The sequence below is a fragment of the Lynx rufus genome, unplaced genomic scaffold (assembly GCF_022079265.1).
Source record: "Lynx rufus isolate CCGP_SWC_20201006 ecotype Redwood Valley unplaced genomic scaffold, mLynRuf1.p SCAF_15, whole genome shotgun sequence".
In the NCBI taxonomy this organism is placed as follows: Eukaryota; Metazoa; Chordata; class Mammalia; order Carnivora; family Felidae; genus Lynx; species Lynx rufus.
Window position 1 is genome coordinate 39,345,282 of NW_025814829.1, and position 24,711 is coordinate 39,369,992.

The following is a 24,711-nucleotide window of genomic DNA, read 5'->3' on the forward strand; positions in this document are numbered from 1 at the left end:
TGAAGTATGGAGCTCAGTATTAGATCCATAGGAAGAATCTAATGGATGGCAGCTTCAATATAATGATGATGATAATATTATTAACAATCACAATGCAGTGACTGCTCTCTGAATATTATCCTCGGTTTATGTTGTTAGGTCATATGTTACAGATAGCAGAGCAGTGTATATTATATTTTACACATTAATAATTCTGTTTCCCCTCCTTGGTTTTGCCTTATTTATAATTAAACTTGACCTTTTAATAAATTGTTATTAAATTGACTTGATACTGGGAGGAAGAAAAACCATCAGCCAAACAATTGTTTTAGAGACATGAGAGTTGTCATTTTAAATCCTTATATTTTGGAGTTTCCTGCATAAGAAAGGAAATGAGATAGGCTTTTTTTGTTGGAGTAGTTGAATACTGACTTTTAACTAGGTTTTTAAAAAATTTTGAAGTGTTCTGTGCCCATAGAAGGGTATAAAAAGAAACATTCATGTTTTCTCATATTGCTACATTTCCCCAAATATCTTTTATTAGGCTTTTAAAAAATTGTAGAATTGGGAAGAAGAAAATTGGACCATAATCTAATTAGGCAGATAACACATATTAACATTTTAAAAATAGAAGTATCCGTGTATATAGAGAAAAGTTCAAACAATTCAGAAAATTATAAAAAGTAAACATTTTTCATTCCTCCTGGGTAATCACTGTAAACCATTCCTTTTGTATTCTTCCCCAAATTTTCTGGGCTTATCTACATGTACATAAATACACATTTATATAAATATATATCATATTTATTCATACATGATATTTATCAAAAATATCATATTTTTATATGACATAAATAGAATCATAGTACAGTCTGTTCTACAACTTTGGTTTTTTACTTACCTGTTTTGGAGATTTTTTTTATTCATAAAGAGAATTAACATATGTGAAAGGCTTAGAACAGTGGCTGGCATATTGAAAGCTCAAGAAATGTAAGTTATTGTCATTTCAAAATCACATATAGATGTATTTACCATATTCTTTTTGGTGGCTTTAGTAGTATTTATTGAGTAGGTTATTCTATGGGTGGACAGTTAAGCTCACTCCAGTTTTTTAATTTGTTTTTAAAATTTTTATGTATTAAAATGTTTTTAATGTTTATTTTTGAGAGAGAGAAAGAGCAGGGGGAGGGTGCAGAGAGAGAGGGAGACACAGAATCTGAAGAAAGCTTCAGGCTCTGAGCTGTCAGCACAGAGCCTGATGTGGGGCTTGAACTCATGAGCTCTGAGATCACGTGACATGAGCTGAAGCCAGATGCTTAACCGACTGAGCCACCTGGGTGCCCCTGTTTTTAAAATGTTTAAACAATGCTGCAAAGAGTATCTTTGAATATATACCTTCCAAGTACTTGTGTGAGAATTCTGTAGGATCATTTCATAGAAGAGTGGTGGATAGGACAAAATATATAAATATTTTAAAATGTCAAAGATATTGGGGCACCTGGATGGCTCAGTCGGTTAAGCGTCCGACTTCGGCTCAGGTCATGATCTCACAGTTCATGGGTTTGAGCCCCGCGTCGGGCTCTGTGCTGACAGCTCAGCCCCTGGAACCTTCTTTGGATTCTGTGTCTCCTTCTCTCTCTGTCCCTCCCCCACTCACCTCTGTCTCTCTGTCTCAAAAATAAATAAACATTAAAAAAATAAAATAAAACGTGAAAGATGTTGCTAAATTGTCCTTCAGAAAGTTGCACCAACCACATTTCTGTTCACAGAGAATGAGCGGCCTGTTCCCTTGCTTTCCCCACACCCTTGTGACCTGTGAATATTTTCACTTCTGCCATTGAAACCATCTCTACTGTCGTCTGTCCATTGAAAAATAGCTTATTGTTTTTTTAAGTTTCTTACATTTGTGAGTGAGGTTTAGCATCTTTCAAACATTTGCTGGGCTTTTGTGTTTTTCTGTTTACATCTTTTCATATCCTTTACTTATTTTTATTTGGGACTATTATCATCTACTTATAACTGTTTAATATATTATGACATTATTTTTTTGCTTATCATGTGTTGAAAATATTTCTCCCAGTTTGTCCCTTGGTTTTAAAAGTTGTTCATTAATATTTTCCATGAAGACATTTAAAATATTTTTTATGTGGTCATCTCTATCAGTCTTAAATAAGGCTTAAATAAGGTATTTTCCTCATAGATGCAATGTAGAGTGAAATCATCTGGACCAACGTTTATTCATATGTTCATATTCAGGAACATTGAAAAATGCCTATCCTTTATCATACATTGATCTGGGTCTCATAACTCTGGACTTCAGCATAGATAAGAAGTTCTGTAGTTTTTTTGTATGCACTTTAAATGTTAAGCTCTTAAAAATGTTAAGCCTGGAGTATAAACTTGTGGGATTAGTAAGTCATTTCTTTCATAGTTTGTTTGCTTGTGTAATATCAACACCTATAAATAGAGCTTGGAGAAGTGTATGAATTTTCCTTCTAGTCACATATATGGAAAGGATGCAGTATATGCAGACAGTATGAGCAAATAGGTCAACACATCAAAAACTCCTACAAGTTTTCTTTGGAATTGACAACCTCTTTTTCTTATGGGTAGCTCTACTGATAATAGGCCACAGATGTCCACAGCCAGTAAAGAAGCGCACGTGAATTCCAGCTGTTCATCATAAGCAGTGGACATACACACAGGAACTAGAGTGTTTAGTCTGTGACTCATGTACATCCAGCGTTTATTTGATGATTTTTTAAATCTTCTCTTTGTTCTTTTATAGGAGGTACACATTTTTTTATTTTTTTATTTTATTTTATTTTTTTTAAATTTTTTTTTCAACGTTTTTTATTTATTTTTTTTGGGACAGAGAGAAACAGAGCATGAACAGGGGAGGGGCAGAGAGAGAGGGAGACACAGCATCGGAAACAGGCTCCAGGCTCCGAGCCATCAGCCCAGAGCCTGATGCGGGGCTCGAACTCACAGACCGCGAGATCGTGACCTGGCTGAAGTCGGACGCTTAACCGACTGCGCCACCCAGGCGCCCCCACATTTTTTTATTTTTAAAAGATTAACTGGATGACAGTTATTAAATAACGGAATCAACATGAATTCAAATTACATTCAGTTCAAACTATCATTTAAGGTATAACTGAACGAAAGAGTTAAGGTTTATCTTGACCTGTTGGATGAGCCAAGGCTTGGCCTTAAATTTCATCTCCTACTCCTGTCCTTTGCTTGCCTCTGAAATGAATGGAATCAACAAGTGCCAAATGCCTATAAAATACCCGGGACTCAGCAAGACACTATTTGGGTGAAACAGAAATATAGGACTTGGTCGTTTTTCACCCTTGTGGTGAATTTACTGTGAAGCTGTTGGTACTTAACCTCCAGGGACCCTCACTTACTTGCAATACTGTCTACATCATTTATATTCACAATATTGTAATCTTTTTCTTAGAGAGGACCCTTCAAGTTACATATGCTGTGCAAAACCTGGTTGCACTCCCTGAGAACTTAGTATTTTACTGCAAAAGATAAGGCTTACACTCATAAAACAAGTAGACAACCACTTAAGGTGGTGTAAAAAATGAAACTGTAACGTGTTCTGCGGAAGTTCAGAGAAATAAATCTTGTTTATTTTGCTTCCCTCGTGGAAATGTGGATTTGTCCATGTATGTACGCACTTCAATATGAATATTTCTCCCATTTCCCACTCACGTAGATCTTGTGACCAGATGTTCATCTTTGTTCAGTTTTAACCAAAATACAGATTCTGTGAAACACTTGATTCTTAAATTGGCCGTTGAGAGTTTTCATGTCTGTAATTGGGACGTAAGCAATTAAATTGCACAAACTTACCTACCCCGAAGATGAGTTTGATATACTATTTTTTTGTTAGTAAATTGTGGTATAGTTGTTTGTGAGTCTCTGATATAACTTTTTATGATTTCTCTTAGTTTCTTAATAGTAGATTGCTTATCTTTTGTGAAATCAACACCAGGAAGTTACTATAGGATGTGCTAATCCTAACAAGTCAAGAAGGGATTGAAGGCAGGTGCCGTAGTCTTTCTTGTGCCCCCAGAGGAAAGCTTATTTGAAGTCGAACTTTGATTTTCCTTAAGACTTCCAATCATGTGGCTTTTCTTGTATGGAGCTTTATGTAATTAAAAAAAGTCCTTTTATATACGTTTTTTCATTCTGCTAACATGAGTCCTTGTGATTGACCAATAGAAAGCAGCTTGAAGTCATATATGGCTAATTCCATGCATTTGCTTTATCTCTTACTTGGAGTTGTCAGCAGTTCACCAAGAATCCAGTTTTCTGTGCTTCTCACCATGGTTCAGTTAATTCTAGGGCTCACAGACTTCATTTTTAACCTAAGAGAAAGTTTTGGATTGTGGCTTAGCTCTTTGTGTTAGGCCTTTGTGATTTTGTTTTCTCTAACTTCACACATACATTCCACTTAAACATATATTCTTTCCACCATACCCTTAAAAAAAGTAAGGGAGTTAGGTACCACTGAAAATACTTAACCTCAAATGTAGGGAGAATCCTGTCTCAGCTAGTGACCCTCACTGAGGACCATGAAATGTTTATACACATAGCTAGATTTTTCTTCAGACAGCTGTCATTAGCTACTTTTGGCCTATTCTTGATCATTCTCCTTGATCTGTAACTTTCATATCAGAAGTAAGAAGACTTCCAAAGACAAACAATAGTGGTGAATAGGTCTCCAGAAACTTTTGGTAAGTCACTATTGGCGCTCAGTTCACAGTTTGGGAAGGACTGGGCAAATCTGAACTGATCTTGGTAGCAAGTGAATTCTTCCAGTAGAGGACCTTTGGAGAGGATAAAGGTGGAAGGCATCCATAAACATGGTACTTTCAGACCAATCTGACTTGAATTTACTTGCTTAGGTCACAGAGAAGAGACTAACTCAGTGGCTCTTTGAACTTACTTCCTCTATCCATGTTTTCTGGCCATGCATTTTCACAGGCTTTATCTCAGTTTATTTATCATTATATTACCCACCCCCCATGTTTGCAGATGAGAAAATTGAGGCCCAGAAACATTTAATCAGTGAGTGGCAGAGCTGGAATTAAAACCTACCTCTTTCTGATTTAGAATCTCTTTCTAAGCATACCTTATCACTTCCCTTGATTTGTTAATGCCATTTTAAAGGAAGGGCTGATTTGGGGATACCCCTCAGCTATCCTCAATTGATTTTCCTTGGAAACTACATTACTCTCTTCACATAGTTGTGAGCAATTCACTTGAACATCAATGTTCCTGTTCATTCCTCTATTCAAATGATAGTTACCAGATGTTTAATATGTACCACATCCTGTACTGTACAAGGTGCTGTGTATATGGTAGACAAACTGGTCATGACACCTGTATTCTTCATACTTAATGGCTAGTGGGGAAGAGTAACATTAAATCACCATACAAATCAATGTGTAGAGTTAAAATTGATACAATCCTTGGGACGTAAGAACTAGATTCTGTGACAGAGACAATTAAGAGAAGATTTGGGGAGGTGGATATTACCCAAACAAAACTGGATGCTGGCCAGTGATTTGGGGTGTTTAACTAGGTCATGGACCATCAAGGTCACAGCTGGGTCTGTGTGTCTAGAGTGTTTGTGTTTATTCGATGTGCTCCAGCCAGATCCACTAACCTGAATCTGCTGCTTCCCAAAGAGGACTCTCTTCTTGGAGGACAAGAGTACAGTAAATGAGAAAGTTTTGGAGGATTTATGCAAATATATTATCACTATGGAGATAGTAATCTTAAATTCATACTTTATGATGCCTGGAATAATAACACCTTCATATGTAAAATAGGATGTACCAATAACCAGCAAGAACGGAGCTGATCTTACTAAGTGAAGCCAGTTTCTCCACAGCACAGAGAAGTCAGTCAAATATAAAGCTTGACAAAATAAGTTATTCAGAGGAAGACATACCATATGATTTCACTCATATGTGGAATTTAAGAAACAAAACAAGCAAAGATAAAAAGAGAGAGAGAGAGAGAGAGAGAGAATGAGAAACAGACTCTTAATTGTAGAGAACAAATTGATGATTACCAGAGGGGAGAGGGAAGGGGAATGGGTTAAGTAGATGATGGGAATTATGGAGGGCACTTGTGATGAGCACAGGGTGATGTATAGAAATGTTAAATTACTGTATTGTACACTGGAAACTGATATAACACTGTATGTTAACTAACTGGAATTAAAATAAAAACTTAAAAAAATATGAAGCTTGAAAATATTTTGTTTCCATAGATTTTGTCATAATGCCAAATATGCTTCCATTTCCTTTCAGAGTTTTAGGATACTTTATGGGAAAAGCAATTTTCCCGTCTTTTAGTTTTGAGATTCATGTGCTAAGCATAGAGTGTAATGGGTTCAGGAGTCAAAAGTGAATTTGATACCAGTTTTGCACTCCTGACTTGCTCTGCAACATTGGACAAGTTACTTTATCTTACTAGCTTCAGGTTCCTTATCTCTAACATTAGAATGAACAATAACCCTAATATGGGGTTATTATGAGGCTTAAGCTCAATAATATGAAGTTCTTAGTATAGTGGCTGGCAACTATTAAGTGCTTAGGAGATTACCGTTAGTTTTGATTTCTTCATGGAGCTTAATACTTTTGAAATTATCTTTCTTATTTATCTTTCTCATTTCTTGACTGTCTTCCCTGCTTAGCGACCATGTCTGTCTTGTTCACAGCTGAATCCTTAGAGAGGAATGGTATGTGGCAGTAGGTACTTAGGAACCATCTAACAAGTAAATAATGCTTTATATGTTATTCATGTCTGTCATGAGCCCTTGCGTTGGAAGGTACAATAGTGAACATTACCCAGAATCTGCACCCATTTAGTGGGATAGACAAATCTAAAGACTTGTACCATTATTGTCAACGCAGTACTTTAAAAGACTATTTTGGCGGGCACCTGGGTAGGTCGGTCAGTTAAGTGTCTGACTTTGACACAGGTCATGATCTCACCATTAGTGGGTTCGAGCCCCACATAGGGCTCTCTGCTGTCAGTGCAGGGCCCACTTCGTATCCTCTGTCTCCCTCTCTCTCTGCCCCTTTCCTGCTCACACACATGTTCTCTCTCTCCTTCAAAGATAAATAAATATTTAAAAAAAATTTTTTTTAAATAGGGGCACCTGGGTGGCTCAGTCGAGTAAGTCCAACTTAGGCTCAGGTCATGATCTCACTGCTTGGGAGTTTAAGCTCTGCATCAGGCTCTATGCTGACAGCTCGGAGCCTGGAGCCTGCTTCAGATTCTGTCTCCGTCTCTCTGCCCCTCCACTACTCATGCTCTGCTTCTCTCTGTCTCTCTCTGTCTCTGTCTCTCTCTCTCTGTCTTTCTCTCTCAAAAAATATAAAATGAAACCTTAACAAAATTAAAAAAAATTTTAAAAAGACTATTTTTTATAGAAGTTTAAGGTTCATAGCAAAAATTGTGGAAAGTATAGAGATTTTCCACATACTTCCTGCCCCCACACATACCCCCACTGCCAACATCCCCCACTAGAGTGGTACATTTGTTACAATCATTGACACATCATTATTGCCCAAAGTCCATAGTTTACATTAGGGTTCACACTTGGTGTTGTATGTTCTGTGGGTTTAAACAAATGTATAATGACATGTATCCATTATTATACTATCATACAGAATAGTTTCACTACCCTAAAAATCCTCAGTGTTCTGCCTGTTCATCTCTCCCTTCCCCCACCCCAGTCCCTGATAATCACTGATCTTTTCACTGCCTTCATAGTTTTGCCTTTTCCAGAATGTCATATAGTTGGAATCATACGGTATGTAGCCTTTTCAGATTGACTTCTTTCACTTAGTAGCATGTAATTAAGCTTCTCCATGTCTTTTCACAGCTTAATAGCTCATTTCTTTTTAGTGCTGAGTAACATTCCATTGTCTGAATATAATGGTGGACAAACTGCTCATGACTCCTGTATTCATTTTCTCTCAAAAATTAAACATTAAAAAAAAGAAATAAAAGGACATTGTTATATCCGAGGTCATCTGAGTTTTCTCCTAAGTAATTGTCTAGAAGTTTTATAGCTTGTTTTACATTTAGGTCTGTGATCCATTTTGAGTTGATTTTTATGAAAGGTGTAGGGTCTGTGTCTAGATTAATTTTTTTTTGCATGTGGATATCCAGTTCTTCTATCACTCATCATTTGTTGAAAAGACTATCTTTGTTCCATTGTATTGCTTTTGCTCCTTTGTTGAAGATGAGTTGACTGTATTCATGTGGGTTTATTTCTGGTTCTCTCTTCTGCCCCACTGATCTATTTGTTTTCACCAGTACCATATAGTCTTGATTACTGTAGTTGTATACAGTAAGTCTTGAAGTCAGGTAGCATCAGTCCTAAGACTTTGTTTATTCTCCTTCTATATTGAATTGGTTGTTCTGGGTCTTTTGCCTCTCCAAATAAACTTTAGAATCCATTTCTCAATATCCACAAATTAACTTCCTGGGATTTTGATTGAGAATGGGTTGAATTTATAGATCCAAGTTGGGAAGAACTGACATCTTGACAATATTGAGTCTTCCTATCCATGAATATGGAACATTTCTCTCTTTGTTTAGTTCTTCTTTGATATCTTTCATAAGAGTTTTGTAGTTTAGGATTGTAAAGGATTGTAAAATCCTTTGCATTTTTTTTAAAGATTTATACACAGGTATTTTATTTTGGGGGAAGTGCTAATGTAATGTGTTCTTAATTTCAAATTCCACTTGTTCATTGCTGGTATATAGGAAAGCAATTAACTTGCATGTTAACCTTGTATTCTGCAATCTTATTATAATCACTTTTTCTTTTTTTTTTAATTTTTTTTAACGTTTATTTTTATTTTTGAGACAGAGAGAGACAGAACATGAATGGGGGAGGGTCAGAGAGAGGGAGACACAGAATCTGAAACAGGCTCCAGGCTCTGAGCTGTTAGCACAGAGCCCGACGCAGGGCTCGAACTCACGGACCACGAAATCATGACCTGAGCTGAAGTCGGCCACTTAACCGACTGAGCCACCCAGGCGCCCCTATAATCACTTTTTCATTCCCAGAGGTTTTGGTTGATTTTTTAAGATTTTCCACATAGATAATCATGTCAGTGTGCAAAGAAAGATAGTTTTATTTTTTTTCTTACAAATCTGTATACTTTTACTTCCTTTTCTGGGTTTTGTTTTTGCTTTTTGTATTAGCTAGAATTTCCAGTACAGTGTTTAAAACCAGTGGTGAGAGGTGACATCTTCCCTTGTTCCTGATCTTAGTGGGAAAGCTTTGAGTTTCTCATTGTTAAATATGTTACCTGTAGATGTTTATAGATGTTATTTATCAAGTTGAGGAAATTTTTCCCTATTCCTAGTCTGTTGACAGTTTCATCACAAATGAATGTTTGATTTTGTCATATACTTTTTCTGTATCTGTTGATATGATCATGTGATTTTTTGTTATTAACCTGTTGATGTTATGGATTACGTTAACTGGTTTTCAAATGTGAACCAGTTTTGTATACTTGGAATAAATCCAATTTGGTTATGGTGTATAATTCTTTTTTACACTGTTGGATTTGATTTGTTAATTTTTTGAGAATATTTGTATCTATATTCATGAGAGATACTGGTCTGTAGTTTTCTTTTCATATAATGTCTTTGTCTAGTTTTGGTTTTAGGTTAATACTGGCCTATAGAATGGCCAACTCATTATAGAATGAGTTAGGAAGTAGTCCCTCTGATCCTGGTTTCTGGAAGATGTTTTAGAGATTGATATAATTTCTTCCTTAAATGTTGGTAGACTTTACCAGTGAACCCATCTGGACCTGATGCTTTCTGTTTTGGAAGGATATTGATTATTGATTCAGTTTCTTTAATATAGGTCTATTCAGAGTGTCTGCTTTTCCTTGTGTGAATTTTATGTAGCTATGAATTTCTGACCTATATCATGTTCCTTCTCTCTGAGGAACTTCTTTTAACATTTCTTGCAAGGCAGGTCTACTGGCTAAAAATTCCCTCAATTTTTGTTTTTGTTCATTTGAGAAAGTTTTATTTCTTCTTCACTTTTGAAGGATAGTTTTGAAGAGTACAGAATTCTAGGTTGGTGGGGTTTTCTCTCAACATGTTAAATATTTCCATTCACTTTCTTCTTGCTTAGCCTCTGAGAAGAATTGGATATAATTCTGATTTTTGTTCCCTTATCGGTTAAGTGTTTTTTGTTTTATTTTGTTTGCTGTGGCTTTTTTCAAGATTTTTCTTTGTCTTGATTTTCTGAAGTTTGAATATGATATGCCTAGGTGTGGTATTTTGGGCATTTATTCTTCTTGGTGTTCTCTGAGCTTCTTGGATTGGTGGTTTTGTGTCTGACATTAATTTGGGGAAATTCACATTCATTATTATTCCTTCATTATTCCTTCAAATATTATTTCTGTTTCTTCTCCATTTGGTATTCCCATTACACATATATTATACCTTTTGTAATTGTCCCATAGTGCTTGATATTCTGTTTTTTTTTGGGGGGGGGGAGGGGGTATTGTTTGTTTTTGTTTGTTGGTTTGCTTTTCAGTTTTAGAAGTATCTATTTTTATATTCTCAAGTGTAGAGAGTCTTTCTTCAGCCATGCCCATCTATTAATGGGTCCGTAAAAGGCATTCTTCATTTCTGTTACAATGTTTTGATTTCTAGCATTTCTTTAAAAAAATTTTAAATTTTCATTTCTCTGCTTACATTATCCATCTGTCCTTGTATATTGTCTATTTTTTCCATTCAATTCCTTAGCATGTTGTTCATAGTTAAAAGAAATTTCTAACCTGATAATTCTACCATTCCTGCTATATCTGACTCTGGTTCTGATGCTTGTTCAGTCTCTTCAAAATGTGATGGGGTGTTGTTGTTGTTGTTGTTGTTTTTAACATGCCTTGTAATATTTTGATGAGAGGTGGATATGATGTACCCAGTAAAAGGAAATCAGTCTTTCATAATGTACTTGTAATGTGGGGGAAAGGGACCCATGTTAGAAGTACCAGGAGACATTTCTCTGATATTTTCATGGGAAGCTGTTCAAGTTCGTGGAGGTAAAACTCACCAAAGTGTGGCAGCCTCTCTGTGACTGGGTCCCCCTGTAGTTTCTCTCTCTTAGTCTTGTCCACACTGAACCTCCAGCAATTCATCAATTACAATTCAGGTTTTCCTACCCTGGGACTGGTTCCCATGGAGATTTCTGCTCCGATAAGTTATGATTCATTGTATCTGCCTGTCTGTCTCTTTAGTAAGGAGCAGTGGTTTGCCCTGTGGCCTTACTTTTCTGATGGATCTGAGAATAGATGTTCATTTTCCAGTTTTGTCAGCTTTTCGCTTGTTAGGATGCAGTGGCTATTTGTAAGCTCTTTACGTGCTGGACTGGAAACTGGAAATTCTTTTTGCCCATTTTTAAATAATGTTGTGCAATTTCTTACTGTTGAATTTTAAGAGTTTTTGTATATTTTGGATAGTAGTTCTTTATCATATATGTCTTTTGAAAATATTTTCTTCCCCTTTGTGGCTTTATTCTCATTTTCTTGAGTGCATGTACACTTTTAAGAAAAATCTTTTTTTCCCCTAGAAGCTGTGAGGTGGTCATAGTAAACCTTCTTTCAAAAGCTCGTAACACAATACATTCAGCTCTCAAATGCTTTCTTAGCATGAGAACCTGGGTAAGTATTTTGAGATGTTAAACCTCATTTAAAAATAATTTTTTAATTTAGTTCTGGAATTAGACTATGCACTTGCCCAAGATTCCTAGATCTCACTGGTATGCAGTGCTCATGAGTTTCCATTACTTCCTTCTCTTTTAGTGGGAAGCAAATTTTATAATATCTTCCCTCTGCTCTTTCAGGTCCAAGTACAGAGGGTTGTGAGCAGAGAGTTCTTAGGAGCAAATTCTAGAATCTAACCTTAGACGAGGGCCTCACAGCATCTTAACAGTGGTCACCATAGCTCAATGCCAGGTGCTGGTCTCTTACAGCAGTAACACTTAAATGTCACTCTTAAACTCATAGCATGATTTTTCCCACACTTTTGTTTCTTCTGAAAGTTATTTAAATCTAACTTCTGCCACTTACATAGGCCGTACCATTCTCTTAATTTACTTTAGTAACTCCCCTCTCCAACTCACCACAAAATCAAGTGGAAACAAATCCAGCGGCTCACCTATTGAGTCTTTTGTCCTACCATCCATGAAAAAGTTGAGATTTATTGGTCAGTTGGCTGCGGCATGCTCATCCCATTCATATAGTAGGAAAGCTTTCAGGAAATCCTAGCATTCCTTTGTTTCCTTTCTCAGCTTAAAATACAGACATACTGGATATCCTGCTAGGGTGAGAATTTCTTAGAAAATGAAAGCCATTTCTTAGATTTGTGTTATAGCACATGAGTTTAAACAGATTTTCTCTAGATTTTGAATGTTGATGGCCCCATAGGCAAGAAAACTCTTGGATGGTATAGATGTCATGGGTTTAAAAAAATACAGTTTTCTGGAAGGTAAATTGGACTTAGATCTTATTTCTTGTGACTATTAGGAAGATACAAATATTTTATGGAAGAAAAGAGGATTATAACAAGGGCTTTGAGAATCTCTGGGTATCAGTGCTTCTGACATTGAAAAGAGCATTGAAAACATCCTTCTTGAAAAGTCCTGTGCTCTTGCTGGTTCATGCTTTATCAGGTGGAGAAAAACAATTTACCTCATAAAATGATAGAAGATATAACATTTGTAATAATTTACATACCTGCCCATGGCAGGCAGAATGATGCCCGACCCTCCCCCACCCCCGCCCCGCAAAATGTCCAGGATTAATCTTTGAAATATGAATATGTTGGGTTCCAGGCAAAGCAGAATTAAGATTGCTAATTAGCTGACCTAAAAATAAAGACATCATCTTGGATTATCTGGATGGCTCGAATGTAATCACAACGGTCCTTAAAAGTGAAAGGTAGGCAAAAGAGAGAATCAGAGAAAAAGCTGTGAGGATGGGAACAGGGTCAGATAGATGCCATGCTGCTGGCTTTGGAGGTGGAAGAAGGGGACAATGAGCCAAGGACTTGAGGCAGCCTCTGGAAGCTAGAAAAGACAACTGAATGAATTCTCTTCTAGAGCCTCCAGAAAGGAGCACAGTCTTGCTGACACTGTGTGTTGGATTTCTGATCTATGTAATTATAAACTAATCAATTTATGTGTAAGCCATGGAGTTTGTAGTAATTTGTTGTGGCAGCAATAGAAAACTAATACAACATCAATGAAATTTTTTGGTCTAGTAGAGAAGTTGTTCACAATTTGATAAAAATAAGGAGTTCTTGTCAGGGAGATTGATTCCAGACATCGAATGGTCACAGGCTGCTCAAGGAAGTGAGGGTCACATGCTCATTCACCTTCAGCTTTGTTCTGTTCAGGACATCGTGCCCTGATCAGCCATGGCTCACCTGCTCAGCTCTGGGAAGCATGGCAGGAAACAAAAGACAGGGCTTAGCCTCAACATGACAAACACTTATTCTTTTCTCTCTGTAGCTATGCCCTAGCATTATGTTAACCAGAAAAATTTCATTTGGTATTGTTTTAGAATTACATCCAACCCTAATCACTTGAGGGAAAATGGAAATAAGTTCTCTTCCTTGCTGGGTTGGTTGTCTTTAGTAAATCCTTATTTATTTTTGCCAAATGGGCCCAACTTTCACCCAGCAGCACTGTGGGAATTCTCTGTGGGAACGTGTGGTGATTGTAGAACCCTAGCTTAACGGGCTGGAAGTGATGGTTCTGTTAAAGTAGACCCTGAAGGGATGCTGTCAAAGACTTCACCTCAGGTCATAACCGAACCAGGCTAGCTTTCTTTTCTTGAAATGAGATCAAAATGTTTCTATGAAGTACCTTTTTTTTTTTTTTTTTTTAATGTCACTTGGCCAAGAGAGGGAGGACACACAGTTATCTTTCTTTTGTAGAAAAGGATGCCAAATTGCTCAGCAGATTTTTTTTTAATGTGCATTTGTTTGGAAACCACAAAATAAAACTGCCAAAAAAAACCCCTGAAAGGCAGGGTACATATATCCTGAGTGGTAACTGGAATGTATTCTGGTTTTCAATCCAGCTTTGATAATTGAAAGCAGTGGTCTTGACCATTGTCTAGCAGTTGGTGGGAGAGATTGATCACAAACCCGTTTAGGAACCTGCTAGAAACTATGGATCATCATCCATATAGAAAAAAAGCACATCACCAAATTTTGCATATGGTTTAGGGATTCCCAGACTTCCACAAGTTCATCCAGGGGCCCTCCAGGCAAAGGCTCCTGAGCATGGGTGATGGGACATGACACGTAGGTGGCCATTAGGAGTCAGAGGAGGGCAGTGCTCCTACCATATATCATGATGGGGCAGAGAAGTATGGTTCTGAAAATTAAATTCATTAATTTCATTAAAGTAAATTTAATGGTTTAAAAAAGGTATATCTGAATCTTTAAAACTAAAAAGGAGTGTTTTTGAATTAGTTTCATGTTTTTCTTATCACTTTTCTCTTATTTGACTTTTTTTTTTTTTTACGTGTGTGTGTGTATGCATGCGTGTGTGGGAGAAAACTTAGCCCTTGGGAATGACATGTAAATCAGTGCTATATTGAGTTTTTGTAAGCATAGGGGAGAAAAGTAGTCCTAAAAATGATGAGATACCACAGTCCTACCCTCATACTCAGTGTATGAGGTTTTACACAGCACATTTTGTAAGGTTCTTGACGAGCTTCGCGATAGCACCTTTTTGTGGTTGGGTTGTGAGCTACAGCTTTGTACTGATTTGTTAAGGATGTATTAATTCATCTTGAACCTGAGACAAATCTCAACCCGCTTGACAGACTCTGTGGTTGTCAGAATGTTGCCTGTTCCCTACCCCAGACCCAACCCTGTTTCTTCTGCTGTCCTTCATTGCGGCTACGGCCCGGGCAGCGTGCTAGCAAGACGCATTCACAGTTGATTGTTCACAACTGCTACCCTCCAGAAGTGGAGGGAGGAGACACTGAGGAGGCGCCAAGCTGTGGTGGCAGAAAATGGATGAGAGAGGAGAAATTGATGACAAGGTCTTGGAACGGAAAATAGAAGACACCTTACAGCAAGGGTGTGAAACCCATCACACTTAAGAAATAATCTTAAATTTGGATGGAAACAAATTATAGACCTTTTGGTTTTCTTTCTCTGGAAGAACAGGGATTATAAAACCTTTGTCCTTTTGGTCCCCTCTTCAGACAGTTGTGGGTTGGGGTTAGGGGAAAATTTTATAACCGTGGAGCATTTTGTAACTGTGAAGTGCAACAGAAATGCTAAGTACTTTTTGCTGTTAATGTGGCCTTAACTGCCAGGGACTGCTCTGGAGCAAATGTGGAGAATCGAAGGGTAACGAGGATGGAGGGCCCTTCACAGCAAAAGCCTAGAGGGGAGGACAGCAGCTCTTTCTGTGGCTTCTAGCTTTTTCTTTTAATTTTTTTTAATGTTTATTTTTGAGAGAGAAAGAGCATGAGTGGGAGAGGGGCAGAGAGAGAGGGAGACACAGAATCCGAAGCAGGCTCCAGCACAGAGCCGGACGTGGGGCTTGAACTCACAAACCGAGAGATCCTGACTGACGCCCAACTGACTGAGACATCCAGGCGCCCCTAGCTTTTTCTAATCATGGTAAAAGTGCCTGGAGAACCAGATCTTATGAGTGGAAAGCACATTGCTGGCTTCTCTGCTCAGCATAACTGGTCCCTTGTAAGAAAACAGAGTTTTTGCCTTGTTGTCTTTGACCTTTATCTTCTCTTTGAATAACCAGATCCATGGTGGTAACAAGACCTTTCCAAGGTAGGCTTGGTGGCAGTGACCCACTTTTGAGGTCAGATTTGGGTGGAGAAGTGACTACAGTGAAAGATATTATTTAGAGTGATTAAAAACAACCCTCTTACTGATCTATGGGATACAGTCCACAGTCTTAATCAAAGCTTCCTTGGTGTTCCAGACATCTGTTGGCTATTTCACCCGTATCATTCTCCTGAGTCAAGGTCAGCTTCTGAAAATTTTTCTCATACCTGACCTGTGTTCCTGTGGGTCAGTTAAAGAAAAACGCCTTGGACGCTCATGGGCTGGGGTTTATTAGAAGAGCAAAGACTCCCAGAGGCCCTTGAGTCAGCAGCTTCATGTGAGGTCTCTCTTCCCTTTCCTTCTTCCTCTCTGTTCTTTCATCCACCCCCAGTAAGCTGTTTCTTCCCTTCTCTTCCCTCCCCAGCCTTTCCTTCATTTACAGCAATCAATGGTATTAATTCATTCATTTAGCAAATGTTTGTTGAGTGTCTGCTAAGAACAGGCTCCATTCCTGGCTCGGGGGACAGAGCAGCGAGCATATCCCCTACCATGGCCTATCAAGCCCTCATGATCTGTCCCTATGACCTCTGTGCCTCATCTCCTTCTCTCCCCTTACTTACTCCCTTTGCTCCTTACTCCATGGCTTTCTTGATGTTTCTCAAACACACCATTCTGCCATGGCTCCCCACTCTGCCTGGAAGACTCCTTAGAAATCTGTAGGGCCCATTCCCTCACCTTCTGGAGGATTTCACATCATTGTCAAATTCACATTGGGCCTTCTCTGAATACCTTGTGTGAAGTAGCCACCTCTGACCCTCTAATGTCTGATCACCCCTGCCTGCTTTAATTTTTTCCATTGTACTTTTCACTTTCTGACTTAGTATATATTAACGAATTATTATTTTATTGTCTACCTCCCCTCACTACAGGTATGCTCCATGAAAACAGGGGCCGTATCCCCAGTGCTGAGAATAGTGTCTGAACATAGGCCTTAACAAATACTCATTGAATGAAGACTGAATGAGTAAAAAGATGAATGATTGGGGAAATGAATGAAAATCCCGAGGTTTCTGACCTCAAAGAATGGTGCACTGGAGACATAAAATCAATAAGATAACTCTAGCTTGTGGGTTCTGGTAGTGACTCAGGGACTGGGTTCTAGAGTCTGTCACAGTTCAAATCTCTGCTTCACTTAGTAGCTGTGTCTTCAAGGGCCAATTACCTCAGCTCTCTGGGCCTGGTTTTCTCATTTGCAAAGTATGAATAATAATAATAATAATAATAATAATAATAATAATAATAATAGCAGCATGGAGGATTATTGCGGGAATTAAATGAAACAATCCATATAGAGTGCTTAGCACGGTACCTGGCGTGTGGTAAGGAGCCAGTATTATCTGCCATTATTATTGGGTCACTTGCTGGAATCCAGTGGAGCCTGAAAAGTTCTTCAGCATTATCCCCATCCTGGTCTGGTATTACTGAGACTTTTCTGCTATGGAGCGAAAATTAGAAAGTGCCTCCTACCAGAAAGACTGTCCCTGAGGACAACTTTATCTTAGGATTTCTTTGAACCACAAATGCTTCTGTCCCCTCTTCAAACACATATTAAACATTTCATTTGTTCAGATAGGCTCCAAACAATACTATCTGTCCCCTCTGGAAATAACTGTTTCCTGTTTAAATGTCAGCAACCAGTTAAACATTATGGGTTTTTTTTTTTTTCTTGTAATTTTTAGGCCGCAGTAAATAATTGCTTAAGACTGTACTTTAAGAGGCATCTGTAAATCTTTCTTTCGCCTTGTGATACAGGGAAAACCATGTCAAAAGTCGTTCTGACAATTTGTATTTTAATTTAAGTTTTATGAGTTCCCATTTAAAGAAGGCCAGTTTCTCGTTGGCAAGCCTTCTTAAGAGGTTGAAGCTTTGATCTTAAATCCTAGGGAGACTTTGCAGAAATTGGAGGTGACATTGTTGACAGGTTTGTCTGTAGCTATTCTAGTGCCATTAATTAAACACACACACACCCCTTTTATTTACTCCCCTGGAGTAAATGAATTGAACTTGACTTTGGTTTTTGATTGGAAGCTATGAGAGGGTCCAGGAAACATCAAAGAAACGCTCTTAATCTAGTAAAACTAACTCTCAAATGACCTAGCTTGAACATTAAAGAGTTCTTGATTCCAGTGCAGGTCTAGTTTCTTTTCTGTAAGGCGTTAATTCCCTTTAATGATAAAAAAAAAAAGTGCAGGGGCAAATAATCATCCCCTCCACATAAAATTCCAGAGGATTATAGCCTCTTTAATTTTATCTCGCTTCTGAAGGTCTCCTTTGTAAAACTGTGTATGCGTTTTTCTCTTGTCTTTTTGTACTGCTTATACTTTTAAGATCTTAGCTTTAAGATCTTAGAACTTTATTTCTTTTGCATTTAAATTTTAGATTTTTGGAATGGTCACAGCTGTCCTAAAGCTTTTTATGATCCTAGACCTTTAGGAATGAAGGCATGGACAGGTTAAGACAAAAAGCCAGATGGTGCCTTTGTAGCAACAGAGTAGTTGAGTAGCCTCGTAGTTGAGAGGTCTGTTTTCATGTCTGCTTGGGGAGCCCCACCAGACGATTCATTTGCCCCCAAACAAGTAGCCATCAGCCTGCCTCATGGGAGCCCAGCACCATTTGAAGCACTAAAGAGCAGTGAGCAAAAGAGACAGAAATCCTGTTCTCCTGGAGTTTATGTTCCAATGGACAATTAACACAACAACTAGGTTACACAGTCTCCACAGAAGACTGTGAAAGAAAATAAAGCAGTGTTATGGGGTGGACGGGGGAGGCCTCACTGATAAAGTGACACTGGAGCAGAGACCCACAGGAGCTGAGGGAGGGAGCTGTTGGCATGGGGGATGGGGGGAAGGGCCCCAGTGAGCGCAGAGATTCTGAGGCAGGAGGATGCCTGGTGTGAGTGGAGCAGCAGGGAGGCCAGTGAGGCTGAGGAAAAGTGAGCAGGTGTAGGAGGCAAGGTCACAGGAATCAGAGCAAGTCCTTTTGGGCCCTGTGAGGCAGGTGTGACTTTGGCCTTTCTTCAGAGTAAGACGGGAGCCACAGGAGGGTTCTGAGCAGAGCAGTGATGGGATGTGGTTTATGTTGAACAGGATTGCTGTGGCAGCTGGGCTGGATCCAAGAGACTGGTTAGGTGGCTTTGGCCTTGATCTAGACCAAAGCCAGGATGGAAGTGATGAGAAGTGTTTGGATTCAGGGTACGTTATAAAGGCAGAGCACAAAGGATTTCCTGGTGGACGAGATGGAGAACAGCCTGGGCCCCTGGACTATGCACGCTTCACACATGCTTTGCCTTCTTAGTGATGGTCCTCATTGGTCTCCAGAGTATTGTCAACCAGTCATTCTGGTCCTGATAAGGAATCTGTAGACACGCTGATGGCTGAGAGAAATATCCATGGGGTCTTCTGCGCACACGTTCTGAGCAGATGGTACCAGGTTAATTAATGAGAGCTACCATCACTCACCAGTGTGAGTTGCTTAGTCCTTCTTGACACCATCTGACTGGACCTGTGGCATCACATTCTCAAAGGGGACCCGTGATAGGTGCTCACGTCATTCCAACCGGCAGCTTGGCCCTGAGTCTGAAAAATGTAGAGAAAGAACAGCGAAGTATGAGAAGCTACAGTGAAGACAAAGAAGAGGAAGATCAGGACATTTTTAGTACAAACAGCTCGAAAAAGAGAAATACCAGGAGCGTATCTTTCCCTTTGTGTCTCTTGTAGCTTCAGTTGGAATATAAAAGATGCGGTATTTCACAGATAACCAGAGAGAATTAATGAACTAAGATAGAATATGACAAAAACAAAGATTCAGTCCCACATTTAGTCCCTGAGGGCTGGCGGGAGAAGAATTTGTGGATCTCTCTAGTCAGATAGGTGGAAGCTACGGTGGCCGTCCCAGAGCCCTGCTCTTCACCCGCCCTGATCTTTCCTACTTCAATAAACCACAAAGTCTGTTGTGAGAGAAGATGAGTACATGGTTCACGCTGATGGTGGCCACGGAGAGAGCCAAAAAATCTGTTTGTTTAGGAGAAATCTCATTTCCCATCCCTGCCTTGCTCATATGGGGCTGAATACATCTTAATCTAAGTTCTTATCTCAGGAAAAGCAAAGGGTGGCCCTGGAAGCCCTCTGAATAGCAGGTGCAGACAGAATGAAGAGGGCTAGGGAGGGTGGAGGCCTGTGGAAAATATGTTCAGGAGGCCAAGAAGTCCATAAGGCTGATGAGCTCGAGAAAGGAACAGGTGCAGGGGAGGGGGGCCAATGCCTAAGGGTGCAGACTGGAACCTACCAGGATAGGGTGATAGGGAGACCAGATGGGCTGGCATTCGGTCAAACCAGATGGTGGGCTTTTATTTTTAAAAGGATTTGTAAATCCTAGGAACAAGGAACATAAGGGTACTGGGGCCTTTAATCCCATTAGTAGAGGACAAAAGTGTTCTCTTTAAAAATGTAAACCTACCAATTATAGAATTTCTCTTATCAAAACTTTGGGACAGAGTACCAGCTTGTGAAATGCCAAGAAATCTCTGGCTTCTTCATTGAGGGGAAGAGAGGAACTGCAGAAATAGGGCATTTGTTGTGAGTTACTGAAAAGCCTACTCCTCAAGAATTTAAAGTGTACATTTGGAACCAAACAAAATGTGATATATTTATACAAAAGAGTCTTGCTTACATATGGAGTGGGAAGGACAGCTAACTGTAATTAGGGACTGATTCGTTATTTAGTAAATTTTGAGTTTATAATGAGACAAATTAAAAAATTGTGAAGCACCTGTCACTTTCTAAAAAGTTGTCCCCCTGGGTCCCCTTCCCTGGTTCCCTGGCTCTTCTCCTGGTTGCATAAAAATTCTGTTCTTCAGCCCTTCTCTCAGCCTTTCCTGGAGGGTCCAGAATTACTTCCGTAACCCTTCTCCTCAAGGACTTCTCCTTGAGGAGACCAGAGTCGTGAGCATACCAGGGAGTCGTTACTGGGCACGTGTGGTGGTACGAGTGTGAAGGTGACACAAGGCACAGGCAGGGCCACGAGGTCCTTCAGTAGATGGAGCAGAGGGCTGTGTCTCCAGTCCACAAGGAATCTGCCGTCTTTGCTGAATGTGACACCTGACCCTCCCTCTGAGAGGAAAAGCCTAAGTTCTTCCAAAGAATTTCAAAGAGATGTTAAATATTAAGAGAAAGTTTTAAGTAGTGCAATTCATTGTTAAATCACTGTTTTTGGTTAGAGTATGCCCAATAAGTAAATCCCAGCAACATCAGTTTTTGATGCTATTGCATAAATACTTCTTTCCGTAATTACTCCTGAAAAGTGTAACAGTTATCTCGTGTTTGCAATGGAATAGAGTTGCTTTCCAACCCCACTGAGTGGGTATTTTTGTTTTGATCTGTAAGGTATGGAAACCTGACAAGCCCAAACTGTGAAGAGGATGAAAGCCCCAGTTCATCAGAGTCTAAGATGGTGATCAGGAAGTAAGTATGCCTCTCTCTGCATTACAAGCTCTTAGTCAAGACTTATTATCTTAAAAGAGTGTAATTCAGCAGAGTTTTTTTTTATTCCTTTCCAATGTTGTCATGGTTTTTCTTATAATGCGTAAAATCATATAGTTATATTTTGACCATCCAGTGATAATTCATTTATTCATCCAATAAAAATGTATCAGGCATCTACCATGTGCCAGGCCCTGTGCTAAGGGGAACAGCTATGAACAAAATAAGTAAGTCTCCGCTCTTATGAAGTTGGTATTTTAGCAGAGGGACAAGGAATCCCACAAAAAAGAATGCAGTAGGGTAAAGGGGGCTAGATCCTGATGGAGAGTTTGATTCACAGAGGGTGCCAGGAGTGGACTTTCTGATCCGGTGGCATTGGAGCAGAGTCCCAAATGGGGTACGGGCTCGGCTTTGTGAATATCCAGGCAGGGAAAATATGGAAAATGCTCTGAGGCGGGAGCAGTGTTGGAGAAGTGGTAGGGAGATGAATGAGGCAAGAGCAGGTACCAGAGGATGAGATCTATAAGGTAGTGGGGGCCCCAGACCACATGGGGACTTGAAGGCCTCGGGCAGGATGTTCAATTTTATTCTAAGGAACTAAGGAACATAAGAATTTAGAGGTCCTAGGAAGAGCAGGGCTATGGCCTGATTTATATTTCTGAAGGTTTTTATGCATCTATGTGGAAAATAGACTCTGGCAGTGGGACGGGGGCAAGAGCGGCAGCAAGGAGCCTGGTTAGGACACTTACAAGGGTCCAAGCAAGGGATGCTGGTAGCATGGACTTTCGGAGGAAGAGGAGTGGGGTGGTGGTGGTGGTGCTATTAGTAATGATAGTAGTAGTAGTAAAAGCAGGAGTGACTTGTAGGAACAGCTTCTGCAGAGGTCTTGAGGGTGTTTCTAGGAGGTTGTACTGATGAAGTGGACGGGGCATCTGAGAGAAAAAGAGGCCAGGACACCTCCAAGGGTTGTGGTGTAAGCAACTGATAGAGCAGAACCTTGGCTTTATGAGATAAGAAAGACTGGCAAAGAGGAGCAGTATGGTGGGGAGCATGTGTCAAGAATTTCGTCTTAGACATACTAATTTTGAGACCGTTGGATGAGTCTAGATGGTTGGGAGAAGTCTGGACTGGAGGTACAAATCTGGGCATCCTCAGTTTATACCCGGTGTTTAAGGCTAGGAGGCTAGGCATGCCCTCCTGGGAACAAAGGGCAGATAGAGAAGAGGAAGGTCCAGAGACTGAGCCTTGGTTTCCTCCAGTATTTAGAGTCAGGAAAGTAGAGGGTCCAGCAAGAGGAGCCTGGAACAGAGCAGCCAGTGGGGAAGGAGAAGAAAGAAGAAGTTGTGTCCAAAAGACAAGCAAAGAAGGAGTTTGGGGGGGTGGGTGCTGCTGTGACCAATTATATCCATTACTGCTCAGATATCAAGCAAGAGGAGCCTGGGAAGCAACTACTGTGTTTGCAACATGTTGGTCTTTGGTCCCCTTGACAAGTGCAGCTTTCGTGGATGGAGGTGTGTGTGGGTCAAGAGAGGACAGAAGTTTGGAGAAGTTTTTCTATAAGAGAAGAGAAATGGGCAGGAGGATGATCTGGAGCAAAGGAGAGTTTTTTTCATTGTGTGTGTGTGTGTGTGTGTGTGTGTGTGTGTGTGTGTGTGTGTGTTAGCACTAGGTGATAGTTTAATCTGATGAGAATAGTGTAGGAGACACTGAAGAAAAATGCAGGGGTGCAGGCCACTATAGGAGTGATGTTCTTGAGTAGATGGGCTGTATGCCAGGGTGCTTGAAAGTACTCTTAGTAAATATTCATTCTTGGAGCCAAAAGTTTGGGCAGTTAATCCTATGGAATATTTTAACTCCTCAGAGGATTGACCGATGGAATCCTTTCTTCAGAAGCCAAAGATGTGAAGCTTAGAAAATTGAGTATCTTTTTAAGTCCTGAGTTAGGGAGTTTTATTATTTTATTGGATGGGCCATAACCTTCCAGAAAACCAGACAAACCAGTGTAGTTTTTTGAATGTCCAAAGCAAGATGTGGTAAGTGGAACACATACTTTTATTCTTAGAGGGCTTGGGGAGGCTTCTTGGAGGAGGTGACAATTTGAGGTAGGCTCTGAAGGAGGGTGAAAATTTTGGTGGTAGGACCATCTAGGCAGAGGGAACAGTGGGACCAAATCAGGGACACGCAGTGTATGTGACATTTTGGAAACAACACAGAACTGGTGTGGCTGCTTCATGATGGTGTCTGTACCAGGATGAGGGGAGTTGTAGAACCGAAGCTATCGAGAAGGGGGTTAATTCTCTCAAGAGAATAGGACGATCCCTGCTAAGCAGTAGACAGCCCTGAAAAGTTTTTGTAGGAAGGAACCAGTATAATCAAATAGGTGATCTGGGGACATGGCTTAGACGTACAGACTTCTTACTTAGAGTGTGGTCCATTTGCCAGCAGCATTGGCACCACCTGGGAGCTTGCTAGAAATGCAGAATCTTTGGCCTTACTGCAGACCTGGATTAGAATCTGCATTTCAGGAAGATCCTTGAGTGATTCTACACATTTTAAGTTTCAGAGTCATAGGATTAGGGGTTTCGTTGTACATTTTGTTTATTCACGAAAACTTAACTGAAATAGTAATTTTTTTAAAAGAACCTCTTCAAATTAAAAAAAAATTAATGTTTATTTTATTTTTGAGAGAGGAGAGAGAGAGAGAGCAAGCTTGAGCAGGGGAAGGACAGAGAGAGAGAGGGAGACACAAAATCTGAAGCAGGCTCCAGGCTCTGAGCTGTCAGCACAGAGCCGGACATGGGGCTCAAACTCACGAACCGCGAGATCGTGACCTGAGCCGAAGTCGGTTGCTTAACTGACTGAGCCATCCAGGCGCCCCAAAAAAGAACCTTTATATATATATATTTTTAAGCATAAAAAAAGGAGGGATACTGTAAGAATTGAGTGGCCAGCTTGTCAAATGTTCCCTCCACCTGTGACCACATGCAGAAATAAGTGTGTCGTTATCCACAGATTTTGGAGTTGAGTCAGATCTGGAGCTATCATTCAGCTAGCCACCAAGGAGAGTAACAGTCTGAAAAATATCCAGAGCTTTTCTGTTTCCCAGGGAGTGTTTTGAGATTAAATAGGTTTCTGGGGAAGTGGCAAGTTAAAGAAAATTGGTTTGTACCCTGGATGTGAAGAATTCTGCTCATTATTTTAAAGTCCTATTCTAAAACTTCCTTGAACTTGATTGTACGCCAGGAACAGTGATGTGGGGGAGACTCCAGGATAAGCTGTTTTAAAGGGCTTTACAGTTTTA

The 24,711-nt window shown here is 39.7% G+C and overlaps 1 protein-coding gene across 3 annotated transcripts in view; it reads left to right on the forward strand.

Moving 5' to 3' along the window:
* RGL1 (ral guanine nucleotide dissociation stimulator like 1) overlaps window positions 1-24,711 on the forward strand; it is a 159,511-nt gene that overhangs the window by 74,917 nt on the left and 59,883 nt on the right. For 2 of the 3 annotated variants that reach the window (XM_047076892.1, XM_047076890.1), the window contains exon 4: window positions 21,315-21,392. The exons of the other annotated variant lie outside the window; for it this stretch is intronic. In XM_047076892.1, coding sequence (XP_046932848.1) covers window positions 21,315-21,392 — 78 coding nt within the window. The remainder of the gene's footprint in view (window positions 1-21,314; window positions 21,393-24,711) is intronic. 3 annotated transcript variants of the gene reach the window in all.